Source organism: Dreissena polymorpha, chromosome 8, assembly GCF_020536995.1.
Source record: "Dreissena polymorpha isolate Duluth1 chromosome 8, UMN_Dpol_1.0, whole genome shotgun sequence".
In the NCBI taxonomy this organism is placed as follows: Eukaryota; Metazoa; Mollusca; class Bivalvia; order Myida; family Dreissenidae; genus Dreissena; species Dreissena polymorpha.
The window spans coordinates 69,491,915-69,512,949 of NC_068362.1; the positions used below are offsets into that span (position 1 = coordinate 69,491,915).

General features: G+C 36.6%; 1 protein-coding gene across 1 annotated transcript; it reads left to right on the plus strand.

The window, feature by feature from the left end:
• Window positions 1-5,993: 5,993 nt before the first annotated feature.
• On the plus strand, window positions 5,994-19,804 carry LOC127841274 (uncharacterized). The gene is made up of 4 exons (XM_052369963.1): window positions 5,994-8,003; window positions 12,724-12,874; window positions 15,197-15,333; window positions 16,456-19,804. The coding sequence occupies exons 1-4, from the start codon at window positions 6,779-6,781 to the stop codon at window positions 16,776-16,778; spliced, it is 1,836 nt and encodes a 611-aa protein (XP_052225923.1). The 5' UTR covers window positions 5,994-6,778; the 3' UTR covers window positions 16,779-19,804.
• Window positions 19,805-21,035: the final 1,231 nt, after the last annotated feature.

A 21,035-nucleotide genomic window follows, 5' to 3' on the forward strand; every position in this document is an offset into this window, starting at 1 on the left:
CCCTAGCCCCGGAAAAGTATATTTTAACTTTCCCGCAAACATAAAATTGTTTTACGGCGAAGAATGACTTGAGCAAGTGTGCTAGTAGCATTGTTCGATAGTTAAACAAGTTTCCATCAAACAGATTCATTGTGTGGTGCTTTCCAAAATCCAATCCATATTCCCCAAATACTGTTTGTCCTTTATATTTGTATCTACATGACAATACCAATGATGTCAATTATATGCAAACCAAACGACGCCAAGAATAAACATGTTCAGGTAATGGACAAACAGGTGCATTAAAAAGAAGATGGAACCGAAGGATGAACTTTTGTTAGATAATACGATTGCTTCTTGTTTAAATTCAAACGTTGACCTTACGGTGTTAGAGAAAGTGTAAATCCCAATCAAGATTGTATAACAGAATTTCAACCTAATAAAACAATCGTGTTTGAATGGTTTGAAAGTTCCATGTTGAATTATAAGTATTAGGGATATCATTTTCAGTATTTTGAGCTATGTCTGTGTATGAATTTATGCATAAATGTGATGACTTCCACACTTTGGTGATAAAAAATGAGATAATTATGATGTCAACATATTAAAGTATTATTGTATATGTATACAAGCGATGCTTATTCGTTCTCTTCAATACCATAACATCGCTGTTTTGTTTAACCCGATACATTTACCATTTGACGTAAGTGACAAAAATAAAGACATCCCGATTAAAAGTAATTTACATGTTTTGTATATAGCGTTTGTATATTACAAATGCCTGTTCATATGAGGTATAATTATTAAAGGTTGCCTTATTGTGACCGTGTAGAAATACACACATGGCTACATACATACATATTAAAAACAATTTATGTCGTATTCAAATTAAGTATTTGAAGAAACAAACAATTTCCCCTCATTACCATTACATTATATGAAATGATGAAAATTGGTCATTGCGAACAGTTTTCTTAAACCTATGCGCGTATGAGTTTATGATATATTCTTCTGTGGCCACGTGTGTTATCCTTTTGAAGCATATTACTCTATACTGGCTTTGAACTTCTATGTAGTCGCTTTAGTGATGTGTTTTTAGTCCAGATTTCTTATAGACAGTCGACAGATCGACAGATCAATTGTCTAAACAATAAATCGGAAATAAAACGAATTCACCGCTATGCTATTCGTGGACATGAACAACAAGTACAACCATTTATTAAGGTTATCCATTAAACAATATATGAAAAATAAGGGTCGCACATATTGTGGTCGTCTTTTATAGATTTGTGTAGAGCTGATCGAGTTACCTGCAGTCAGCTCTATGTAGCGGTCTCAATGGTGAGGTGTTTTATGTTCGCGTGTCCGTGCGAACTTGTCCGGATTCACTATGCAAGTCAATAACAGATTACCACATAATATTTCTCTATTTGAAAACGGCGAATCGCGATTAAAAAACGTCTGCCAAGCGAAAATGTAAATTTATCGGTATTTAATGGTAAACGGTTAAACTTTGACACAATGCTGATTATCTGGACTAAGTTTGTCACGTCACCATTCAATATGCAACTTTAAAATTACTTCCATCAGATGTTCACATTGTTTTAACAATTTGCAAATGGTAAAACCTGTACACCTATCTCAAATATAAATGTATATGGTACGGTTCTAATGTCAACTAGGGAAAACAATTTTTTTATAAAAGAAACTACAGTCCAACCTGACTAACTAACAACGACCACCTGTATACAGCGGTCATTTTGGATTTCCCTGACAACAATCCATATACATTACACCTGAGAATAACGGTAACCTTTCTATAACGGCCGATGGTCGGTATATCACCACCAAAGCCATTTTATACCTGTGAATAGCGATCACGGGTCAGTCGTTTCGAGTTGCAAAAAGTAAACACTCAAATTAATCTGCGATGTTGTCTCTTAACTCTGACGAAGCCCCAGTCATAGCACCATAGAATGTGCGCGTTACAAACTCAATATATCTTTATTCATGATAAGGTGTCAACAATAACAATAAGCTTGCGATTGTGAATATCAGCAAACAATAAAAGGATTAGCGATAGTAAATTGTGGAAAAAAGACAACGATTGACAACTTTTGTAACAATCCTATGCAATTGGATTTTTTTTCATATAAAACTTCTGTTACATTTTCATAGGAGAAGCTAACACCACAAATTATTGGCAACTCCCGAAACCCGATATGATTTTGTGGTTGTTGTAATGAAAATGCTGTTTGTATAATGTTTGAGTACGAATAATTTTTACAAGCTTTTTAAAAGTGTCTGTTTCTTTGAATGAGACCAACACTGTTAAGCTGTACTTTCGGTTAATAACAGCAATGCACTATTACTACTTTTTCGGACATGACGTAAATGACACGTGATGACAATTATTGAAAAAATTCTTCCAACGAACGTACAACTATCGGATTTACTGAATGAATGAGATGCATGCGTAACCAACATTGCTATCGCCGATAAACTCGTACCTTTAATTATATTTATGTATTATATCAATTTGCATAATCCAATAAAAATAATTTGTGCTTTATGCTAAATGATTGGCAATGAGCATTTGTTTAAATTACATTGTGCATACTACTAACTGACCAACCATCTGAAAGGTGGTCACCTAAGAACAATTAACGGTCACATGTTTACAACGGTCACATTGGTCCCTTCACTGACAGCTGTTATCAGGTTTGGCTGTATAACATTTCATTCATCAGTAAATTTTAAAATAATTTTCTATAAATGTTGACCGTTCTCCCAAGGCAAATGACAGGAGAGTACCTAAGGTTTTCGATGCAATTCGGCTTAAATACATAAGTTTTAATAAAACGAAGCTCTGGTTGAATTAACACGTTACCTCTGGCGACCCATGACAGAAAAAAATAATGGACAGGATAACAATGATGAGTTACGTTTATTTAATGGCCGATAAATGATTATTGTGAATCGATTTCTCAAACGGATCTCGTCGGAACGGTATGATAATGGTGATTCAATATAAATACATTTTCCTTTAGAAACTGTTATGTTCCGGAAATGTCGCTCTCGCAATATTGATCATGAGAGTGCCACCGTTATAAAAGATATTTAATATTAAACAATTGAGCCGCGCTTTTAGAAAATGAGACTTAACACATGTGCGTTAAGTGTCAACGCAGATTGGCATTCGCAGTCCGCATAGGCTAGTAAGGGAAGACACTTTCCGCTTCTATTGAATTGTTCATTTTAAGGAAGTCTCTTCTAAACGAAAATCGAGTCCTTGTGGCGATTTTCCCTTGCGAACTGCAGAGGCTAATCTGGGACGACATTTTATGCACATACATAACTTCCCGTTTGCCCAGCACGCGGCTCATTAAATGCAATGATCATATGGCCTTAAGACTTAGGTGGTGGTGCATCCATGATGGTATTGATGTACTTAAAGGCTTGACTAAGAAATCGACAGTCAGTGGTTCAACTAAACTTCCTTGTGTCTGGCGAGATTTTTTGACGTAAGTCATTGATTTGAAGATATCGAAATTAAAAGTTTTAAAATATATTCCATTATTCGCATTATTGTTTGTTTATCCCACCGTTTGAAAGGAACGTGTTTACATATAAACGTATTTTTGAAAATGTCATTTAAAGAAATAACTTAAAAATTAAGAATTTGGAAAAGTCTTTAATAATGTAAATAGCAAGAATACGAGTCGAATACAAAATATTGCCTTCTCGAGTCCTTTAGTTGGAAGCAAAATCATATGCAATTACACAAAATCATTGTTCATCATCAAAAGTTGTTTTGTCATTTACGGCAAGTTGTTACTAACAGTTAATAAGTCTCTGTTGTAGGAAAGCGAACTGAATTTGTGAAATCGGTCTTTTACATATACTAGTACGTCAGTATCTGTGTTCGGAGTCGTTGTTTTCGGACAATCTCAAAATCAGACAAAATATACACTTTCCGCCCAATTATTATGTTTATTTTGTATTTAAATTAAACACATCATCATATACATTCGATCTATCCTTAGTACCAGCTGAACCTACGCCATGGATTTAGTCGCGCTCCCACCAATCGACCTACGCCGTTGTAAACCTCGACGTTATCAGTGGTGATCGATTGTGGTCGATTGTGATCGATTGATTTTACGATTGTGAAGAGACGACCGGGTGATTGAACACCCAACAGGCGACCAGATAGGAGCGATTCTTATCTTGATAGATGATACACATGGGAGTCGAGTGCTCTACCCACGACCTGTACACCAAAATACCTCTTTGTGAACTGGACGATTTTATTCTGTAAAAAAATATTATTGTTTGGCAATTTAAACACAAAAATACTTAATAAATGCTGAAAAGAGCTTCGAGTAATAAGTATTACCGCACGTTTGTGGTAATAAGTCATGGAATAATTTACTAGCATTATTATTAGTAGTAGTAGTAGTTAGCCCCCGCCATAGGCAAGGGATATTGTTTTGGCGTTGTCCGTCCGTCTTTCCGTCCGTTTTCCGTCCGTCCGGCACTTTTGTGTCCGGAGCCATATCTTGGAAGTGCTTGGGTGGATTTCAATGAAACTTGGTAAGATTATATATATGGATAAGAGGATGATGCACGCCAAATGGCATTGAACACGATCTGTTAATAACGGAGTAATTGCCCTTTGTATCTTGAAAAAAAAAGCTTTTTATTATCAGCTTAGAGCTTTATCTCCATTAACACATGAGCCAGAGCCATGAAACTTGCCATAGTTGTTCTCAATCATCTGTGGGTGTTTCACATTCAACACCCATAGTCCTAGGTCAAGGTCACACCTTGAGGTCAAAGGTCACAACTTTTGTTTTCAGAAACAGAATGGCGGGGGAAATCAATTCAACGAATTTGCTTGTTGTAGAAGTAGTAGTAGTAGTAGTAGTAGTAGTAGTAGTAGTAGTAGTAGTAGTAGTAGTAGTAGTAGTAGTAGAAGTAGTAGTAGTAGTAGTAGTAGTAGTAGTAGTAGTAGTAGTAGTAGTAGTAGTAGTAGTAGTAGTAGTAGTAGTAGTAGTAGTAGTAGTTGTTGTTGTTGTTGTTGTAGAAGTAGTAGTAGTAGTAGTAGTAGTAGAAGTAGTAGTAGTAGTAGTAGTAGTAGTAGTAGTAGTAGTAGCAGTAGTAGTTGTTGTAGTAGTAGTAATGTAGTAGTAGTAGTAGTAGTAGTAGTAGCAGCAGCAGCAGCAGCAGCAGCAGTAGTAGTAGTAGTAGTAGTAGTAGTAGTAGTAGTAGTAGTAGTAGTAGTAGTAGTAGTAGTAGTAGTAGTAGTAGTAGTAGTAGTAGTAGAAGCAGTAGCAGTAGCGCAGTAGCAGCAGCAATAGTAGTAGCAGTAGTAGTAGTAGTAGTAGTAGAAGTAGTAGTAGTGGTAGTAGTAGTAGTAGTAGTAGTAGTAGTAGTAGTAGTAGTAGTAGTAGTAGTAGTAGTAGTAGTAGTAGTAGTAGTAGTAGTAGTAGTAGTAGTAGTAGTAGAAATAGTAGAAAAAGTAGAAATAGTAGTAGTAGTAGTATAAGTGAATGAAGAAGATGATGATAACGATATTGATGTATTGATCATCATTCTTACGTCTAGATCAATGGCTTTGATGATGATGATGATGGTGATGATGATGATGATGATGATGATGATGATGATGATGATGATGATGATGATGATGATGATGATGATGATGATGATGATGATGATGATGATGATGATGATGATGATGATGATGATGATGATGATGATGATGATGATGATGATGGTGGTGGGGATGATGATGATGATGATGATGATGATGATGATGATGATGGATGATGATGATGATGATGATGATGATAATTACGATTTTCATCACTATCATCATAACGAAACGCTTGCGCTTATGTAGATTTGTGTACCACGGTTGCGTTATGAACATTAATATTATGAAAAGAAAGGCGCGAATGAAGTGTCGGTCGAGTTCGGACATGCACTGAGATAAGAGTTAAGTTATTTCGTTAGTGTCGCCAAACATGCTGAATGTATCTACACAGTGTTTAATGTTGAATTTTAGATATATAAATTTGAAGTCCTGGAATGAAATAGAATTAAACACATAATGCTAGAAGGGAAGCGTTTATGTTATGCAACTCGATTGATTATTAGACTTGAGCTAATCGGGTTACGACTATTGGTAAAATGATTAAGCTCAAATTATTTGATGAATGCGATGTTTAGAAAAACAGATTAAAATAATCGATAGTTTTAAGTTGGACTTAGCTAATGTTACCACAATTTTTCCAATACACGAACACGTCAATAAACGACTGTGATATACTTAAAATGTTAATTTTGATATGAGACGAAAAAGTGTGATTAGCCTCTTAAAATATGAACACCTTGAGATAATTGTAAGTTCGTTTATGGCGTATCACCACGGATATAGTGGAAATATTTTGTGATCAAGCGGAGCAATAATTTATCAGATCGAAACCTTGGGTCGATCGTGTTTACATTCGGTGTTGTATTGACACAAGGTTGGTGTAAAGAATTATATTGACCTGAGACCTCGATGAACGGAGGAAATTACTTTTTCAAGTTCCGATATAATTGGATACGAAATCGAAGGACAGATTTTTGCACTAACCGGTACTGTGTTTACGTCGATTTTAATACCATGACTAAAAATGCATAGGTTCACAAATTCATACAGGGTCATGTAAGTTTATGCAAAACTAAGTTTATCTTTTTGGCGAAAACAATTTGATAAATAGCTGGAAAAGTTATACTTAAAAAAATAATGAATTTTTCGAAGTTTCGGCAAACCGGCGAACTGTCGGATATAACGGTAGTCGTGGACGATACGGAGTTTAAACTTCACAAGTTCCCGCTCTATGCCAAGTCCGATTTTTTCTGCGCGCTTGCAAAGAGCCCGGGAACGGATTGTAACCGCGTAGAGCTTAAGGAATTTCCGGGAGGACCGGAAGCGTTCGCCGTGGTAGCGGACTTTTGCTACAACATGAAAGTTGATCTCACAAAGACCAACGTGGTACACATCCGGTGCGCAGCGGAGGTTCTGCAGATGACCGGATCCGGGAACCTTTCGGAGGTGTCGGATAAATTCCTCCAGGATACTATAACCTCGGCGAAAATGAGTCGGTCCACGTCGGCTATTGCGTCCCTACTGATCTCGTGCATGACTGCGACAGCAGTGGCCGAGAAGGCTGATATCGTGAGCGCGTGCTGTGACGCGCTCGTCGACTGTTGGTCTAAGCCCCCCACAAAATTCAGCACGCCCTCCGTGTCTAAGAAAGGCTCGAACGAGAAGTCAGACGAGAGCGTCTGGGTCCTGCTCGGGTTGCCCGTGCCTTGGCTGGTGAAGCTGCTAGCTCTCGCGAGAGTGAAGGGGTCAAAGAGTGGGGTAACTGTTGAACTCGCAACAAAATACGTAAACCTTTTCATTGACAAGTCCGATGCTGAGGATAAAATGTACGATTCAAAGAAAGGCGACACGAGTGATACCAAACCCGCTAAGGGCGCCCGGGGAGCGCAACAGGAAGTTGACCTTGTAAAGGACGCTCGGCAGGGGATGAAGTCAAAGAAGAAGAACGAATCGGGTAAGGTGCTGGACGCCATTATCAGTGAGATGCCGGAAGAGTCTTTTTCCGATCCCAGCATAACCACGGACTGGATTACCAAAGTGCTTAAGTTCGCCACCGCTCACGGCTGCAAGTGCCGCCCTGTCCTGGTGCGCATAGCCGGGGAGCGTCTTAACAGCCTATCTGCAGACGATCTCTGCATCATCTCGCCCTCGGTGCTGAAAGACATTGTTTCCGAGTCTTGCAACGGCGACGCCACCCAGGGACTTAAGGCGTGTCAGCTGATGGAGAATTACATGAACGAGATGGCGCGAAAGGGAGTCCTCACCGCTGAAACGTACAAAACATTGGTTACTTCCGGCCCTGCGGACGCCCGGAAGTCCCATGATTCGCTGTATGGAATTCTGGAATATGTTCTAACAGCAGGTATACTTAATGCAAATTTTCAATAAGTTGTACATAAACTGCCTTTTTGTACCGTTCAGTGTCTTTTTAGTTGATTAAAATAGTATTAAATATTGGAACGCCATGCAGTACAAGCTTTTTGATGAATTCATGCCCTTCGCCCGACAGTGTTTCCACTGAAACTGTTACACGAGTAACAGCCGATTGTCTTTTCAAAAGACCGTAACAACTAATGTTTTATAATATTTGTGTTAAATTGCCAATGATTCCAATCAAACATATATGATACTCAATATTCAACACGATGATCTAAATTATCCACATCTGCTTAACCACCACACGATACGTTAGCCAGTTAAAGGGTATATTAATGCGACTCACGAATTTCATCAGTGTTCATCATATAAGCCAAATAACTTTGTAATAAAAAGATGCATTTACATTCAACAAGAAAGCTGCAAGTGCCACTTAACCCAGTAATGCATAGTGGACTCTCCCATTCTTCTAAATTGTTTCAATTTATTTCCCAAATTAGGGATGTCTAGTATATTTATTCCTATGTTTAGAATATTTCTTACAGAAATTCATTTCAGCAAACAGCGCAGACCCAGATGAGACGCCGCATCATGCGGCGTCTCATCTGGGTCTACGCTGTTTGCCAAGGCCTTTTTTCTAGACGCTTGGCAAACATGATAAATGGGCTAAAGTTTATATTTTTTCTATTGACAGCGAACAATGCATCGTTCTCAAACTTCCCATACACAACGCAAAATGAGTTGTTCCTACCTGAATGTAGAATGTAACTGAAATATTTCTGTTGCATTTTCATGTTTCAAGTTATTAAAAATCGAGATAAGTGTTGCCTTTACATACTACTATAGTTCAGTCTGCCGCTCTAAGCGTTTAATTTCGATGCAATAATTCCGAATCGGTGTTAAGTGTGACCAATTTACAACAAAAAAACGAACATTTTACTTCACATTTCTCTAATTATATAATTAAACATACAATATAATAACACAATAAATAGTATATAATCTGTTCACATGCTTACCTGCTTATTATATTGCACGACATTTTCAAAGAATAGGGCAAGTTAAAACCAGAGTATTTTACAGTAGCTTACTATCGCCCGTACTAATGTACAAAAAAACACTTAGTCTTTTCACGTTCATTTTTATTGAAAAAACAACAACACCAAATTGATCATGAACATAGTTTTCAGACAGGAGAAAATTTTTCAGGATGGTCAAACGGGGTTAGGGAAATGTCTTTTTTGAGGACATTCTCAAAGGGTCGAACATTATTGGGGATTTTGTTATGTCTCCAGGCAAGTTATCTCACGTACACTACACAATATGTTTTATTTTAGGGGAATATTTTATTTTGCTTTGGATTCGCGGTACGTAGTGTTTAATCCTTGTTCATAACAGTGCGAGTTTGTAACCTTGTTCCGACTTATCAATGTTTATTTAAAGAGAGGCCGAGGGGTATGCTTTGTTTCTTACTTTGTAGCAATGCGAACTGGTATTTGTTTATATTTTTACTCCAAATATTTTGCTCAGTCTCTAACACAACTTTAAAGATTCAATAATACTTACGTAAATAATGTAACACCTTGTTTTAACGTGTGTTTCAGTTCTTTAATATTTATTTCTACTCCTGACATTTTTCTGTCAAATGTATCATCCCCCTGTGCTATGCCTGTAAATCTCAGGTTACATTTATGATCTTTTTCTTTTTTTTATGTACTTCAAAATCGTCTTGGCTCTCAAAATGGTCTTCATTACATAATATGTCTGTATTTTTATTATGCGGTGAAATTGTCTAAAATTGCATGTGTCCCCTGGACATAATGCATCATATGATTTTTTTAATTATTCAGATCAGTAAAATTAAAGTGTCTGCTTACAACCCAGTTTTGTTTATGCCCATGTGTCTTAAACATGTATTTCATTCATTAATATGTCTTAAATTCTTCCCACGGGAGTTTGTCTGGTTTTAAATCTGATCAGTAGCTATATATCAGGCGACAATCAAGCATTCCGATAACTTTAAATCCGATCGATTAAATCTTACGAGCAAATTAAATAATACTTCAGTCGGATATTAACTTGCCGTTATTATTCAATGTCTGTGTTTTATGTTTTATTACTCAATCACGTTTTATGCTTTAACATATTTCGCTAAGTTTTAAAAGAATATTTTTAAATGATTCGCTGTATGGGAAATGTCCTTTTGATTAGTTTTCACGTCATTAATATTCAATTTAATTTTATTGATCGTAAGGCTTCGCAATAGACTGTGGAAACGGATGTGAACTTTATGTATTTTATATATTATACATTTCCTAGTTTGATATAAAACAGGGGGTGTTATGCATGTATCCTATAAACATACTTAATAAAGAATCATGATATAAGTGTACTGAAACGGTGCCTAAATTCGCCATTTGTTGAAGGTAATTTAACGATGTTTTCAAATGAAGGTGAACGGATTGGCACACAATTGCCCACAAATCAAATAAGGTTCTATTAGCATTTGCTGGCAAAAAACGACAAAATGTTTTCATACGGAGTTCATGTTGGTAGGTTTATAAAAAAGGAGAAGTCAAATCGTTAAGTGGGAACCGAGATCAGCTTATTCGACTAAATGCTGACCACTGTTTTCAACCAACTTTCAATAACAAGGGGTAGAAGATGTTAATAATGTTTTGAAATGTCTTTAAGAACATCTTAACTTGTCCAAGAGAGTGTATTTGTAAAGCTCTGAAACTGCTGCCCTGTGTGAGGAAATGAGGATTTTCAATGTCATGTTATTAATAAGAAATAGAAACCCCCCCCCCCCCCCCCCCACTGAGGGTCGTATCACAAAATTGTGACCAGGAATGCAGCCACGAATAGTATATGGACAGAAGCCGATAGCTGAATTGTTGGATTCTACATAAAATGCTTTATTATTAATGCTTGAAATAAAATGTTTTGAAAAACATGAGCATGTAAAGTTTGATGCTCCTTAAATTTATACTAGTACTTTGAAGTTGAATTGACCATTGCAGAACATATCAACCATCGGATTAAATTCCGTATGAGATGCGAACATTTTTACTTATCAAATTAATCCTAAAACTACCCAGAAACAATATTAATGGCATATATTGGATCTTTATGGACTGGCCCACGAATCAATCTGTTTGTACCATCCGACTTAAGTTGCATATTTTAATTATTAAATAAAATCAATAATTGAACGAGTAAATGTATATTGCTTCACTTTTGTTGAGGCCAGAAGCAGTCCGAATGACATTCTTTTCTTTCTATTCTAAAAAAACTTTTTGACTTTATAGATGACACCTAATTGCTAGCATTACCACAACAGTATACTCTAAGACGACTTGTGCCAAAAACTCTTTTTGAACAATTAGACGTATACGGAATGGTTAATATCGCGGTTAAACGATAGGAATTTGCGATATGGCTGTCACATAGTCGCCGCATTGTGTAAGCAAAACAGACACTGTCAGCAAGTTTTGTCTTTGTAGATATATCTCACGATAATGTACTAGCACTCCCTATCAGCGTATAATGTTCAATTATTTTGCTGACAGTAATTAATTATGGTAAGCATTGTCACTTAATATGCAGATATCATCGTCAGAGATCGCGATTGGCAGGTATATTGATGTTCAACTGCCAAAACTGGTCACGTGATAGGCTTATTTCTTTATGAGCTCTCATTATACTCATGCAAGCTCGTGCATTCTTTTTAATGACATCGAAGTACCCAGTATAGTTTACCCTGCTATAGCAGCGCTTACTGAAACTAATATTTCAATTGTTATGTCCATTGTTATTAAAAAAAGTACGATCCTCATTTTTTACAAGAATCCACGCCTGTTATACGCATGTTTATATAGCTTAAACCAGTTTATACAATAATTATTTGGGGAATAAGAAATCGTTAGTGCTTGGTGTTTTCAAATCAAAATAACTCTTTAAATGTTCAAAAAAAAAAGAAAGCGCTAAAATTGTATGAGCCGCGCTCTGTGAAAACATAGCTTAATACATGTGCGTAAAGTGTCGTCCAAGATTAGCCTGTACAGTACGCATGCCAATCAGGGTCAATACAGTCCGCATGCCAATCAGGGTCAATACAGTCCGCATGCCAATCAGGGTCAATACAGTCCGCATGCCAATCAGGGTCAATACAGTCCGCATGCCAATAAGGGTCAATACAGTCCGCACAGGTCAATCAGGGTCAATACAGTCCGCATGCCAATCAGGGTCAATACAGTCCGCATGCCAATAAGGGTCAATACAGTCCGCACAGGCCAATCAGGGTCAATACAGTCCGCATGCCAATCAGGGTCAATACAGTCCGCATGCCAATAAGGGTCAATACAGTCCGCACAGGCCAATCAGGGTCAATACAGTCCGCATGCCAATCAGGGTCAATACAGTCCGCATGCCAATCAGGGTCAATACAGTCCGCTTTGATGGAATTTTACGTGTAAATGAAACATTTTCAAAAAGAAAATCCAATCTAGGCGGAAAGTTTTGGTCCTGATTAGCCTGTGCGGACTGCACACGCAGATCTTGAGCGATACGGAACGCCCACGCATTGAACCCTGTGTTCACAGAGCGCGGCTCATATGTAAATTGAGACGATGCTTTAGGGTGTCGTTTTTCTTACTGAGCTTGTCAAAGTCCGTTTCTGTATAATTAATCACATATTCTTGCAGAGAAAGATAAACTGACCCAGGAACAGAAAAGTGGGCTTATGGACACCGTCAACTTCTCGCTCCTCACTGAAGCGACGCTAAAGCGCGCCTTCGAGACGCAGGTGGTTCCGGCCGCCATGGTTGCCAAGGGCGCCTTGTCGCTCTGCTCAAGGTTATAATACACTGATTTTATTAAAATGTCAGATTCGTTTAAAGTATTACATTTTTTCTTATATAAACAGCGTACTTGTCTTAATTTTTCAATTCAATCAGCTTAGTTTGATCAGTAAATGGATCTTCTCGTAGATTGGCGAAATAACCTTTTGTTTATTCATATATCCAATCAGAAAATATGCACTATATTAAAACAAGTAATAACACTAAAGATTAATAAGTACATGATGGATGCTTGAAATCCAAAATGACACAATAATAAAGCGTGTTTTCGTTTTGCGAGTATTTATACTACACATCGTTAAAAACGCAATAAATCACGGCCGTTAATAACGCACGTCTACTCTTTTGAGATGCATTAATAAATGTGCCAATGCAACTTCCGAGGTGGCGCTCAGGCCGGGTATTTTGAAATTTCATGGATAATTGTGCAAGGTGATTAGGTTTTATGTGGGTTTTTTTCTCAACATATTTCGCAGTCTTTTAAAAATCGGGCAATGTAGTGCGATTTAGCGAAGACTAATTCATCCAAAAATGTACAGAAACATACATACTCAACCCATTAAAAAAATGTGAGAACCTTTATAAGTTGTGGTATGGTGGAATTTAAAAAAGCATTTCGATGAGTTTTTCCTGTGTAACGATAAAATTTCCACTCGGTGTAATCGCTAACGGCCTCAAACGATTGCGTGCAACATACATTAGATGCTGCATGCACACAAATATTGGCTTCGTTTCGAAGTAGTAGATAATTTTGCATTTTTCCAAAAGAAATGGAGCCAATGCCAAGGAGATGGCGCTAATGATAGGATGTGGCGCCAATGCAAGATGTATCAATTAACAGTCGTATTGCAATAACATTATCACATGACGAACATTTGATAGATAATGTTATTTGTTATATTTAATATATTTTTCAACGTACATACGAAGGCCAAAATCTTTACAGAACATAAACACGTTCTTTAATACTAGTAAATAAAATGTAGTTTTTTCAGATATAAAAGTTATCGACTCAATTAAGTTAAGAAGTCAACAACATAAATAAAACATAGTGTACGATATATACCACAAATTTGTAATACTCAATAAAACCTATAACTTAATGTTCAACATTATCAAAATAATACATCGACAGCAATATTTGAATACAGTATGATTATCAAGAAATAAATATAGGATAATACTTCTTCTTGGAACGATGATGTGTCCCTTAATCCAAATGCTGAATTTATTAAAAGGCCATGGTCAACATATGTGTTGTTTTTCCCACTATCAACTCCAAGAAATGAAGATAGCTCGGTTTTTACCGTAACTTTTTTGTGTAATACATGTAAAATGTTCTAATATAACAAATACGAGCGTTTAAATCCATCAAAACATTATTATAAAACTACTTTTTCCAATTAAAAACTCACGCGACTCAAATGTGCTGAAGATGTCAACTTACAAAAACTAATGTAAGTCCTGTAAACATAATAGAAACCATTACATATAGTATTTCACTTTAAAATAGCTATAAATGTGAATTGGCGCCACTTCCTAATCTGAGCGCCATATCCTTGTCATTTGCTCCATCTCTTTTTGAAAAATGCAAATTTATCTATAAAATCGGCCGAAGTTTTATTGCATGCATGAACTTTTACAGGTTTAAAGCAATGCGCGATTTAAATGACTAGAAATTTGCTCGTCACAATACAAAATTCATCGATCAGCTTTTACGAATTCTACCATGTCACAACTTATAAAGGTCATCACGTTACCAAATGGGTTGTGATTGTATGTTTTTGTACATCTTTGGATGAATTTATAATCGCAGAATCGGACTCCATTGGCCGATTTTTTAAAATAATGCGACATATGTTGAAAAAACATATAAAACCTAATCATCCTGTAAAATTATCCGTTAAATTTAAAAACATCCGGGCCTGAGCGCCACCTCGGAAGTAGCATTTGCTCATTTACTAATACATCTCAAAAAAAGGTGGCGCGCGTGATTAACGGCCGTGTAAATATATAGCCTAAATGGCCGAGTCGCGATGAATATTGCTCCCAAAGGACCAATGTTTGAATCACGACAAAAGCAAAGGAATTGTTATTTCAACTTGTAAATGATTGTATATTCATTTTAAATTATTTGCAAAATATCGTATATTTTGCTCTTTATTACGATTGAAAACTATGAAAATTAACGAGCCTCTTTAATAAAAATATATTGTTCTATGGGTCCCTTTAGGTAAAATGGCGCGTTGTCGTTTAGAATATTGACTTAAAGAATGATGTGCATTCGGATTGAAACTTATTGCATTGGAATCTCCAGATTAAAGAGCGAACTCGAGTCGGCCAAGAACACGGTCTGTCGCCAAGAGGACGAGTTGCAGCGGCTGCGGCGCGCAAAAACTGTGACGCCACAAATGACGTCATCACCACAAAAAGAAACAGAATCAAGTCATTCCAGTATGTACATTTACTGATAAGTGTGAAGAGACGCTGCCGTCCGTACTAACTAGTATTAATTTAAGGAGCATCAACTTTATTTTAAACTCAACTGATCTAAGAAATGTATTATCTATCTCGACAAAACGTGTTCAGTATGGTTATCTTGGCAATTTCATAGCCGAGTATGAATCTGGGTAACGTTCATCAAAAACCTAGGTCAAAATGACCAATCTTAGAAAAACCGGATACACATTTAGGACTAAGCTTGGATGAGAATTTTCATCTTTAAAATATCAATACCAAGTTTGAAGCTAGATCTCGTGTGTCTTAAAGTTATGTCACCAGGTCACCATCTACATTGCCATCATTGAGTCACGTGTTTTTCTCTCTCATGTTTATGAATTTTATAAAGAATGTTGATCTTAACAATATCAATGTAAGCTCAGTTGAATTATCCGAAGGGATATTTAATAATTATAACTCTCTGATTATACTCCTTTAATTGACGTTTCGGCATAATGCCTTTATCAAAACAATGGAAATAATATGTTAACTACATTTTTACGTCTTTTGACTGCACAATTTAAATAACAAAGAAAAATGTTTTTAAACGTCAAATGTCATATTCATCATGTACAACGTCATTTGACGTTTAAAAACATTTTTCTTTGTTATTTAAATTGTGCAGTCAAAAGACGTAAAAATGTAGTTAACATATTATTTCCATTGTTTTGATAAAGGCATTATGCCGAAACGTCAATTAAAGGAGTATAATCAGAGAATATCAATGTAATTTTGAATCCGAGTCAAGTGGGGTTTAACACTATTTAACCAGTTAAAGTCTTCCATAATTGATGTAACTTAAACTCACGTGAGCGCTGCGGTGCCATCATGGCTCTCTGGTTGCTACTATTCTCATTGAAAATTTTCATTAAAGCTCGATTATTTAATATTTGTAGTCATATGCTTTAATATGTAATAACATGCAAATAATATGAAAAGAAAACAAGAACATTTTCTTCTCATCAAATGGGCTCAAATTTGACTTACTGAGAATTATTCTTTCAACACGGTCTAGTAAAATAAGGCAGAAACAATCTTATATATATAATATGTAACATTTACATGTGTATGTTGCAGGTTTTTCGGAATTACCGGTAAGAGACATCGCCGCCTCCGGTGCTTCCAATCACGTGATAGACCACACCGGAAGTATCAGCCCGGTCGCCCCAAGCACGGAGGACGTTTTGATGGCGGCGAGAAACAAACTGGCGTCATCCGTCGCCGCGTACAACACCTTCCGGCCGCTCTCGGCGGACCGGGAGCCAGAGTACGCCTACGAAGACGACATGACTCTGGATTATAAATACGACCGCCACATGCGTTCCTATGACAACGCGAGGAACAAGACGACGCGCACTGCTACGTTTCGGTCTTCCTATCTTTACCCGCACAGAATGTAGACCGGAACAGGAAGTACCCCTCCCTGAGCGAGTCCGCGTCCACTTCAAGCCAGCACATCGGTTCTAAGTCACTGTATAGCATTTCGCATTTATAAACGGGTTGCAGTACTTGTGTACATGGCCTCCAGACAATAGTTGTGCACTGCCGAACTACCGCATTATCAATGTTGCGTGGGAGACTAAAGTATCTGTTAAAGAGGCGTATTACGCCCGATCATAAACATAGCCTAGGAACCCGTCTTAACAAGAATCGTAAGCCAAAGTGATGTTAGGATATTTTTTTGTGTAGTTTCACGCATCCCTTGAACAAAGATGGACGTATTTTTTAAATGAAAACAAGTTATTATTTTCTAACAAATATCCTACATTTCAGGAACATCTTAAATCTTCACACAATTCAGTCGTAACTTAAGCTCGTCGTAAGTTCTTAAATACACATGGTCAATAGTCCCAGTGTCAGTGGGGTAACAGAGTGGCCTTATTGTTGTGATTCGAACGCAAGATCTATCGACCTGCAATAGTTTCCCGTCTAGAGAAGTGATAACCAATACACGCGATATCATGAGAACTTGTCTGACTTAAATTACAAAATTTTGGGACAATTTCTCCAAATTTGTCGCGATTTAATTACGGTATTCGTTACGTGAATGACATTCGTGCAAATCTCTGACGAATATTATCTCATTTTAGAAGGTGTGAACATTCTATTTCGCGAGAAACGGGTATATGTGATAATCCACACAGAAAATTAATGGCTTTAATGCATTCAAAACGGATGCCATTACAATACAGTCAGAAAATTCATATTTGTAAAAAAAATGATGAGTAGAACGCATGATAACATCTGGGCCCGTATACACTAACCAATTATATGACTTAAAAATAAACAAAATTCTAAGATACAAAATAATACGTTGCATTTTATCATTAGAACATTTCAGTTTCAAGAACATTATTTGAGCCTTGTTCTGGCAAAACTGGGCTTAATACATGTGCTCAAAGTTTCATCCCAGATTAGCCTGTGCAGTCCACACAGGCTAATCTGGGACAACACTTTCCGCCTAAACTTTGTAAGGAGGGACTTCCTTGAAACTAAAAATACCATAACAGCGGAAAGTGTCGTTTTTGATTAGCCTATGCGGACAGCACACGCTAATCTGGGACGACACTTTACGCACATGCAATGGGCCCAGTTTTCTCAGAACGCTGCTCACTTTAGACTTAAGTCTCAGAATTGGTTGTTGAATATGAACCCTAGGAAAATGAGATCGAACTAATCAAAGATTCGGAAAATTTTATTTGTGAAAAATACAAAGCGCACTAACAATTATATGTGAGGGTGCTTAATCTGGAGAATCCCGAGGTACTTTTGGAAAGTTTTTTTTCATAGAAAATTATAAATAATAAAGTTTTCTCTTTGTTACTTGTACACGCATTTAAAACAATCAAGTTAATAGATGTGTTTGCATGTTGATAGATTTTCTACAATCAATACGCATTTCGTTGACTTGCAATGCGTGAATGATGTTGGTTTTTAATTTGTTAGTTATTAGACTAGAAACGGCCAGTTGTAGTATTACGTTCCTTCAGAGCGACGTCATGCTTGCGATTTTTAGATCGGCGGATTTTGAATTTATTAGTTCATGTAGGCCTACACGCAGTAGTAAGTTTTTGAATTTATCTATTCTTTAAGAAACGTAGATGTGTTGAAAGAGTTTTTTGTCATCAAAGCGGTATCTGTGATATGATTATCGATCTATCGTCGATCATGCGTGTTTATTACTTGTCCTCCAGCAGCGCTTTAATTAATTGTTCATTAAATAACGTGTTACGTATTTTTCTTCAATCGATAACCTCGGTCTATTTAGGAAGAGAACTATTAATCGTTTATTGATACCGGTACATCTTTGGCTTATGTCTTCTTTTCCAACTTTAGCTTGTCCTGGTGTTTATTACAATGTGTTTCCATCTAAATCGATAAACGAAGGAACTAGTCTAATCACACCTTTCACTTACGGTGTATGAAATTTAACAAGGGATTTCGATTTTTCGGTTTTGCTGATATTTTATTGAAGGTACTTTATTGAAGAGGCTTGTTCATAGATTGCCGAAATGACACTTGTCCAACTTATTTACACCGATAAAAAAAGATAAAAGAACGCTCTACACCTGGAAGCGAAATAACATTGATGACATGACTCCTACTGATAGTACACTTTCGATTACGAGAAATCATCATTTGATATTATGAAAATTATCAAGTATTACAAACACGAAATAATATTCTTTAATTACTTCTATTGTTTTCGTTATATTTTGTGGATTCGCTTATGCATAAAAGTATTGAATTAAATGTGGAATTTACGAAACCGGATATTCTGGTAGTTCAGGCGATAGTTTTTAATCTAACGGTAACTAGTTCGAGACCGATTTGGCAATTGTGTTACTTTCTAAAATTATATTCTTATTATTATATTGGCCGTCTCTTTCTCGGCTGTTTACATTTATTAATTTTAAAACATGTCTGAAAGAACGTAAAATTGCAAACCTGTGTGAACAAGTCTCTTTCAATCTTTTTCATAATTATATTTCGTGAACTAACACATGCATGTTATTTTAACTTTATCTTATAGCACCTTGCATTATGATTGTAATAATTATAATTTCGCGTAACTCTCGAGTAAGAATTGTTGTAATATACAGCGAATATATTATGCTTGATTAAGAGTGTATCAATAAAAGTTCATTCTTACATATTCATTAACACGGCCAAAATGCATGTACATGTATTGTTTTTCTTTTACACGTATTGAAAAGTAGTGTTAATTTATTATAAACAATGGTTATAAAAACTATAGTTTTGTAATTACAATAATTGACTTTGATTTTGTTAGGACTTTTTAAGCGTTACAAATTATTTATTATTTACATTATTTTGTGTATAACAGTTATGATTTTGTTATTTTTCACGGGAGCATTTCCAGAATTGTATTTATGATAAAAGCATAAAGAATTCTCTGCCTTTTGTCGGCCTTGCTTATCTTTTCCATATTTTATGTTAGCGAAATGCGAAATAACTCGTTGGGCGTGTAAATTGTGACAATTATTTTTGCCAACATTTAGTCGACAGTTTCATGTTTTCATAAAAAAACATCCTATGTGGATGCTCCTGGACCTCTTTTTGCAAAGAATACAACGCCACGCAACAAAAATCGCGATCGTGAGCCCAGATCAGCCGAAAACATTTGTCGATCAGTGTGATCATTTGAGATTACAGAACATGTAAATGTTAATCGAGAAAAAAACGTGTTTTCAGACATGAACTCATGGTCTTCAAGTTATTGTTCCTTTGCCGATAAAAAACGATAAATCGTGTTTATACAAGTGCACGCCCTATACCCACTAAACACATATAACTTAAACTCGCCCTGGATAAGCAGGTAATATCATATCACATAAAACAAATAGTGATATAGACATATTATATAAATATTTTTTAATAACGTTGTGTACAATAATGTGATATATTTGTATTCGTGCACAGATTGAATACTCACATTTGGCTCGTCTATTAACTTCTATAACATAACTTAAATAGAGCAGACCGACCAGCGGCGCAGTTTGACAATTTCAAGATATTCCTTTCGAAGTCATGGCGGGTCCAGTAGAGAACCACAGGAGAAAAAACTGAAAGCAACAGACAGAAATAGAGCTGAAAAGATTAAACAAGGCAATAGTTCGTCAAGAAAATGGTTATTGCGACGATCTTCATACCTGAAAATATATAACAAATAGTTAAAGTATTGGTTCTATCATTGTCAAGAAACAGCAGTGGCTTTGTCTACATAAACGTGGTCTACACTTATGTGTATATCCTGTACTCACCTTCTTACAATTAACATGTACGACTAAAACACAAAACTAAATTTCAGCAGAAAAATTTCATTGTCACTAAATGAATACGAGATTTGTTCTAAACGGGGATCTCCAAAGACCTGAGCTTCCACTTATACCTCCGTCACACCGGACTGGCGTCCTTATTGCGTCTTTACGGCGACCCAGGTCGCAGTGAGGACGCCATAGACGCCGGAGGGACGCAGTAAGGACGAGAGAGGACGCATAAGAACGCCGAAAATTGCTCAGGACGCGAGCCCACGGCGATCACTTTGAACATGTTCAAAGTAGTCGCCAAAGTCCGGCGTTTTACGGCGTTCTGTCAAGGACGTCGTAGGGACGCCGTAGAGGCGCAGTAGTCGT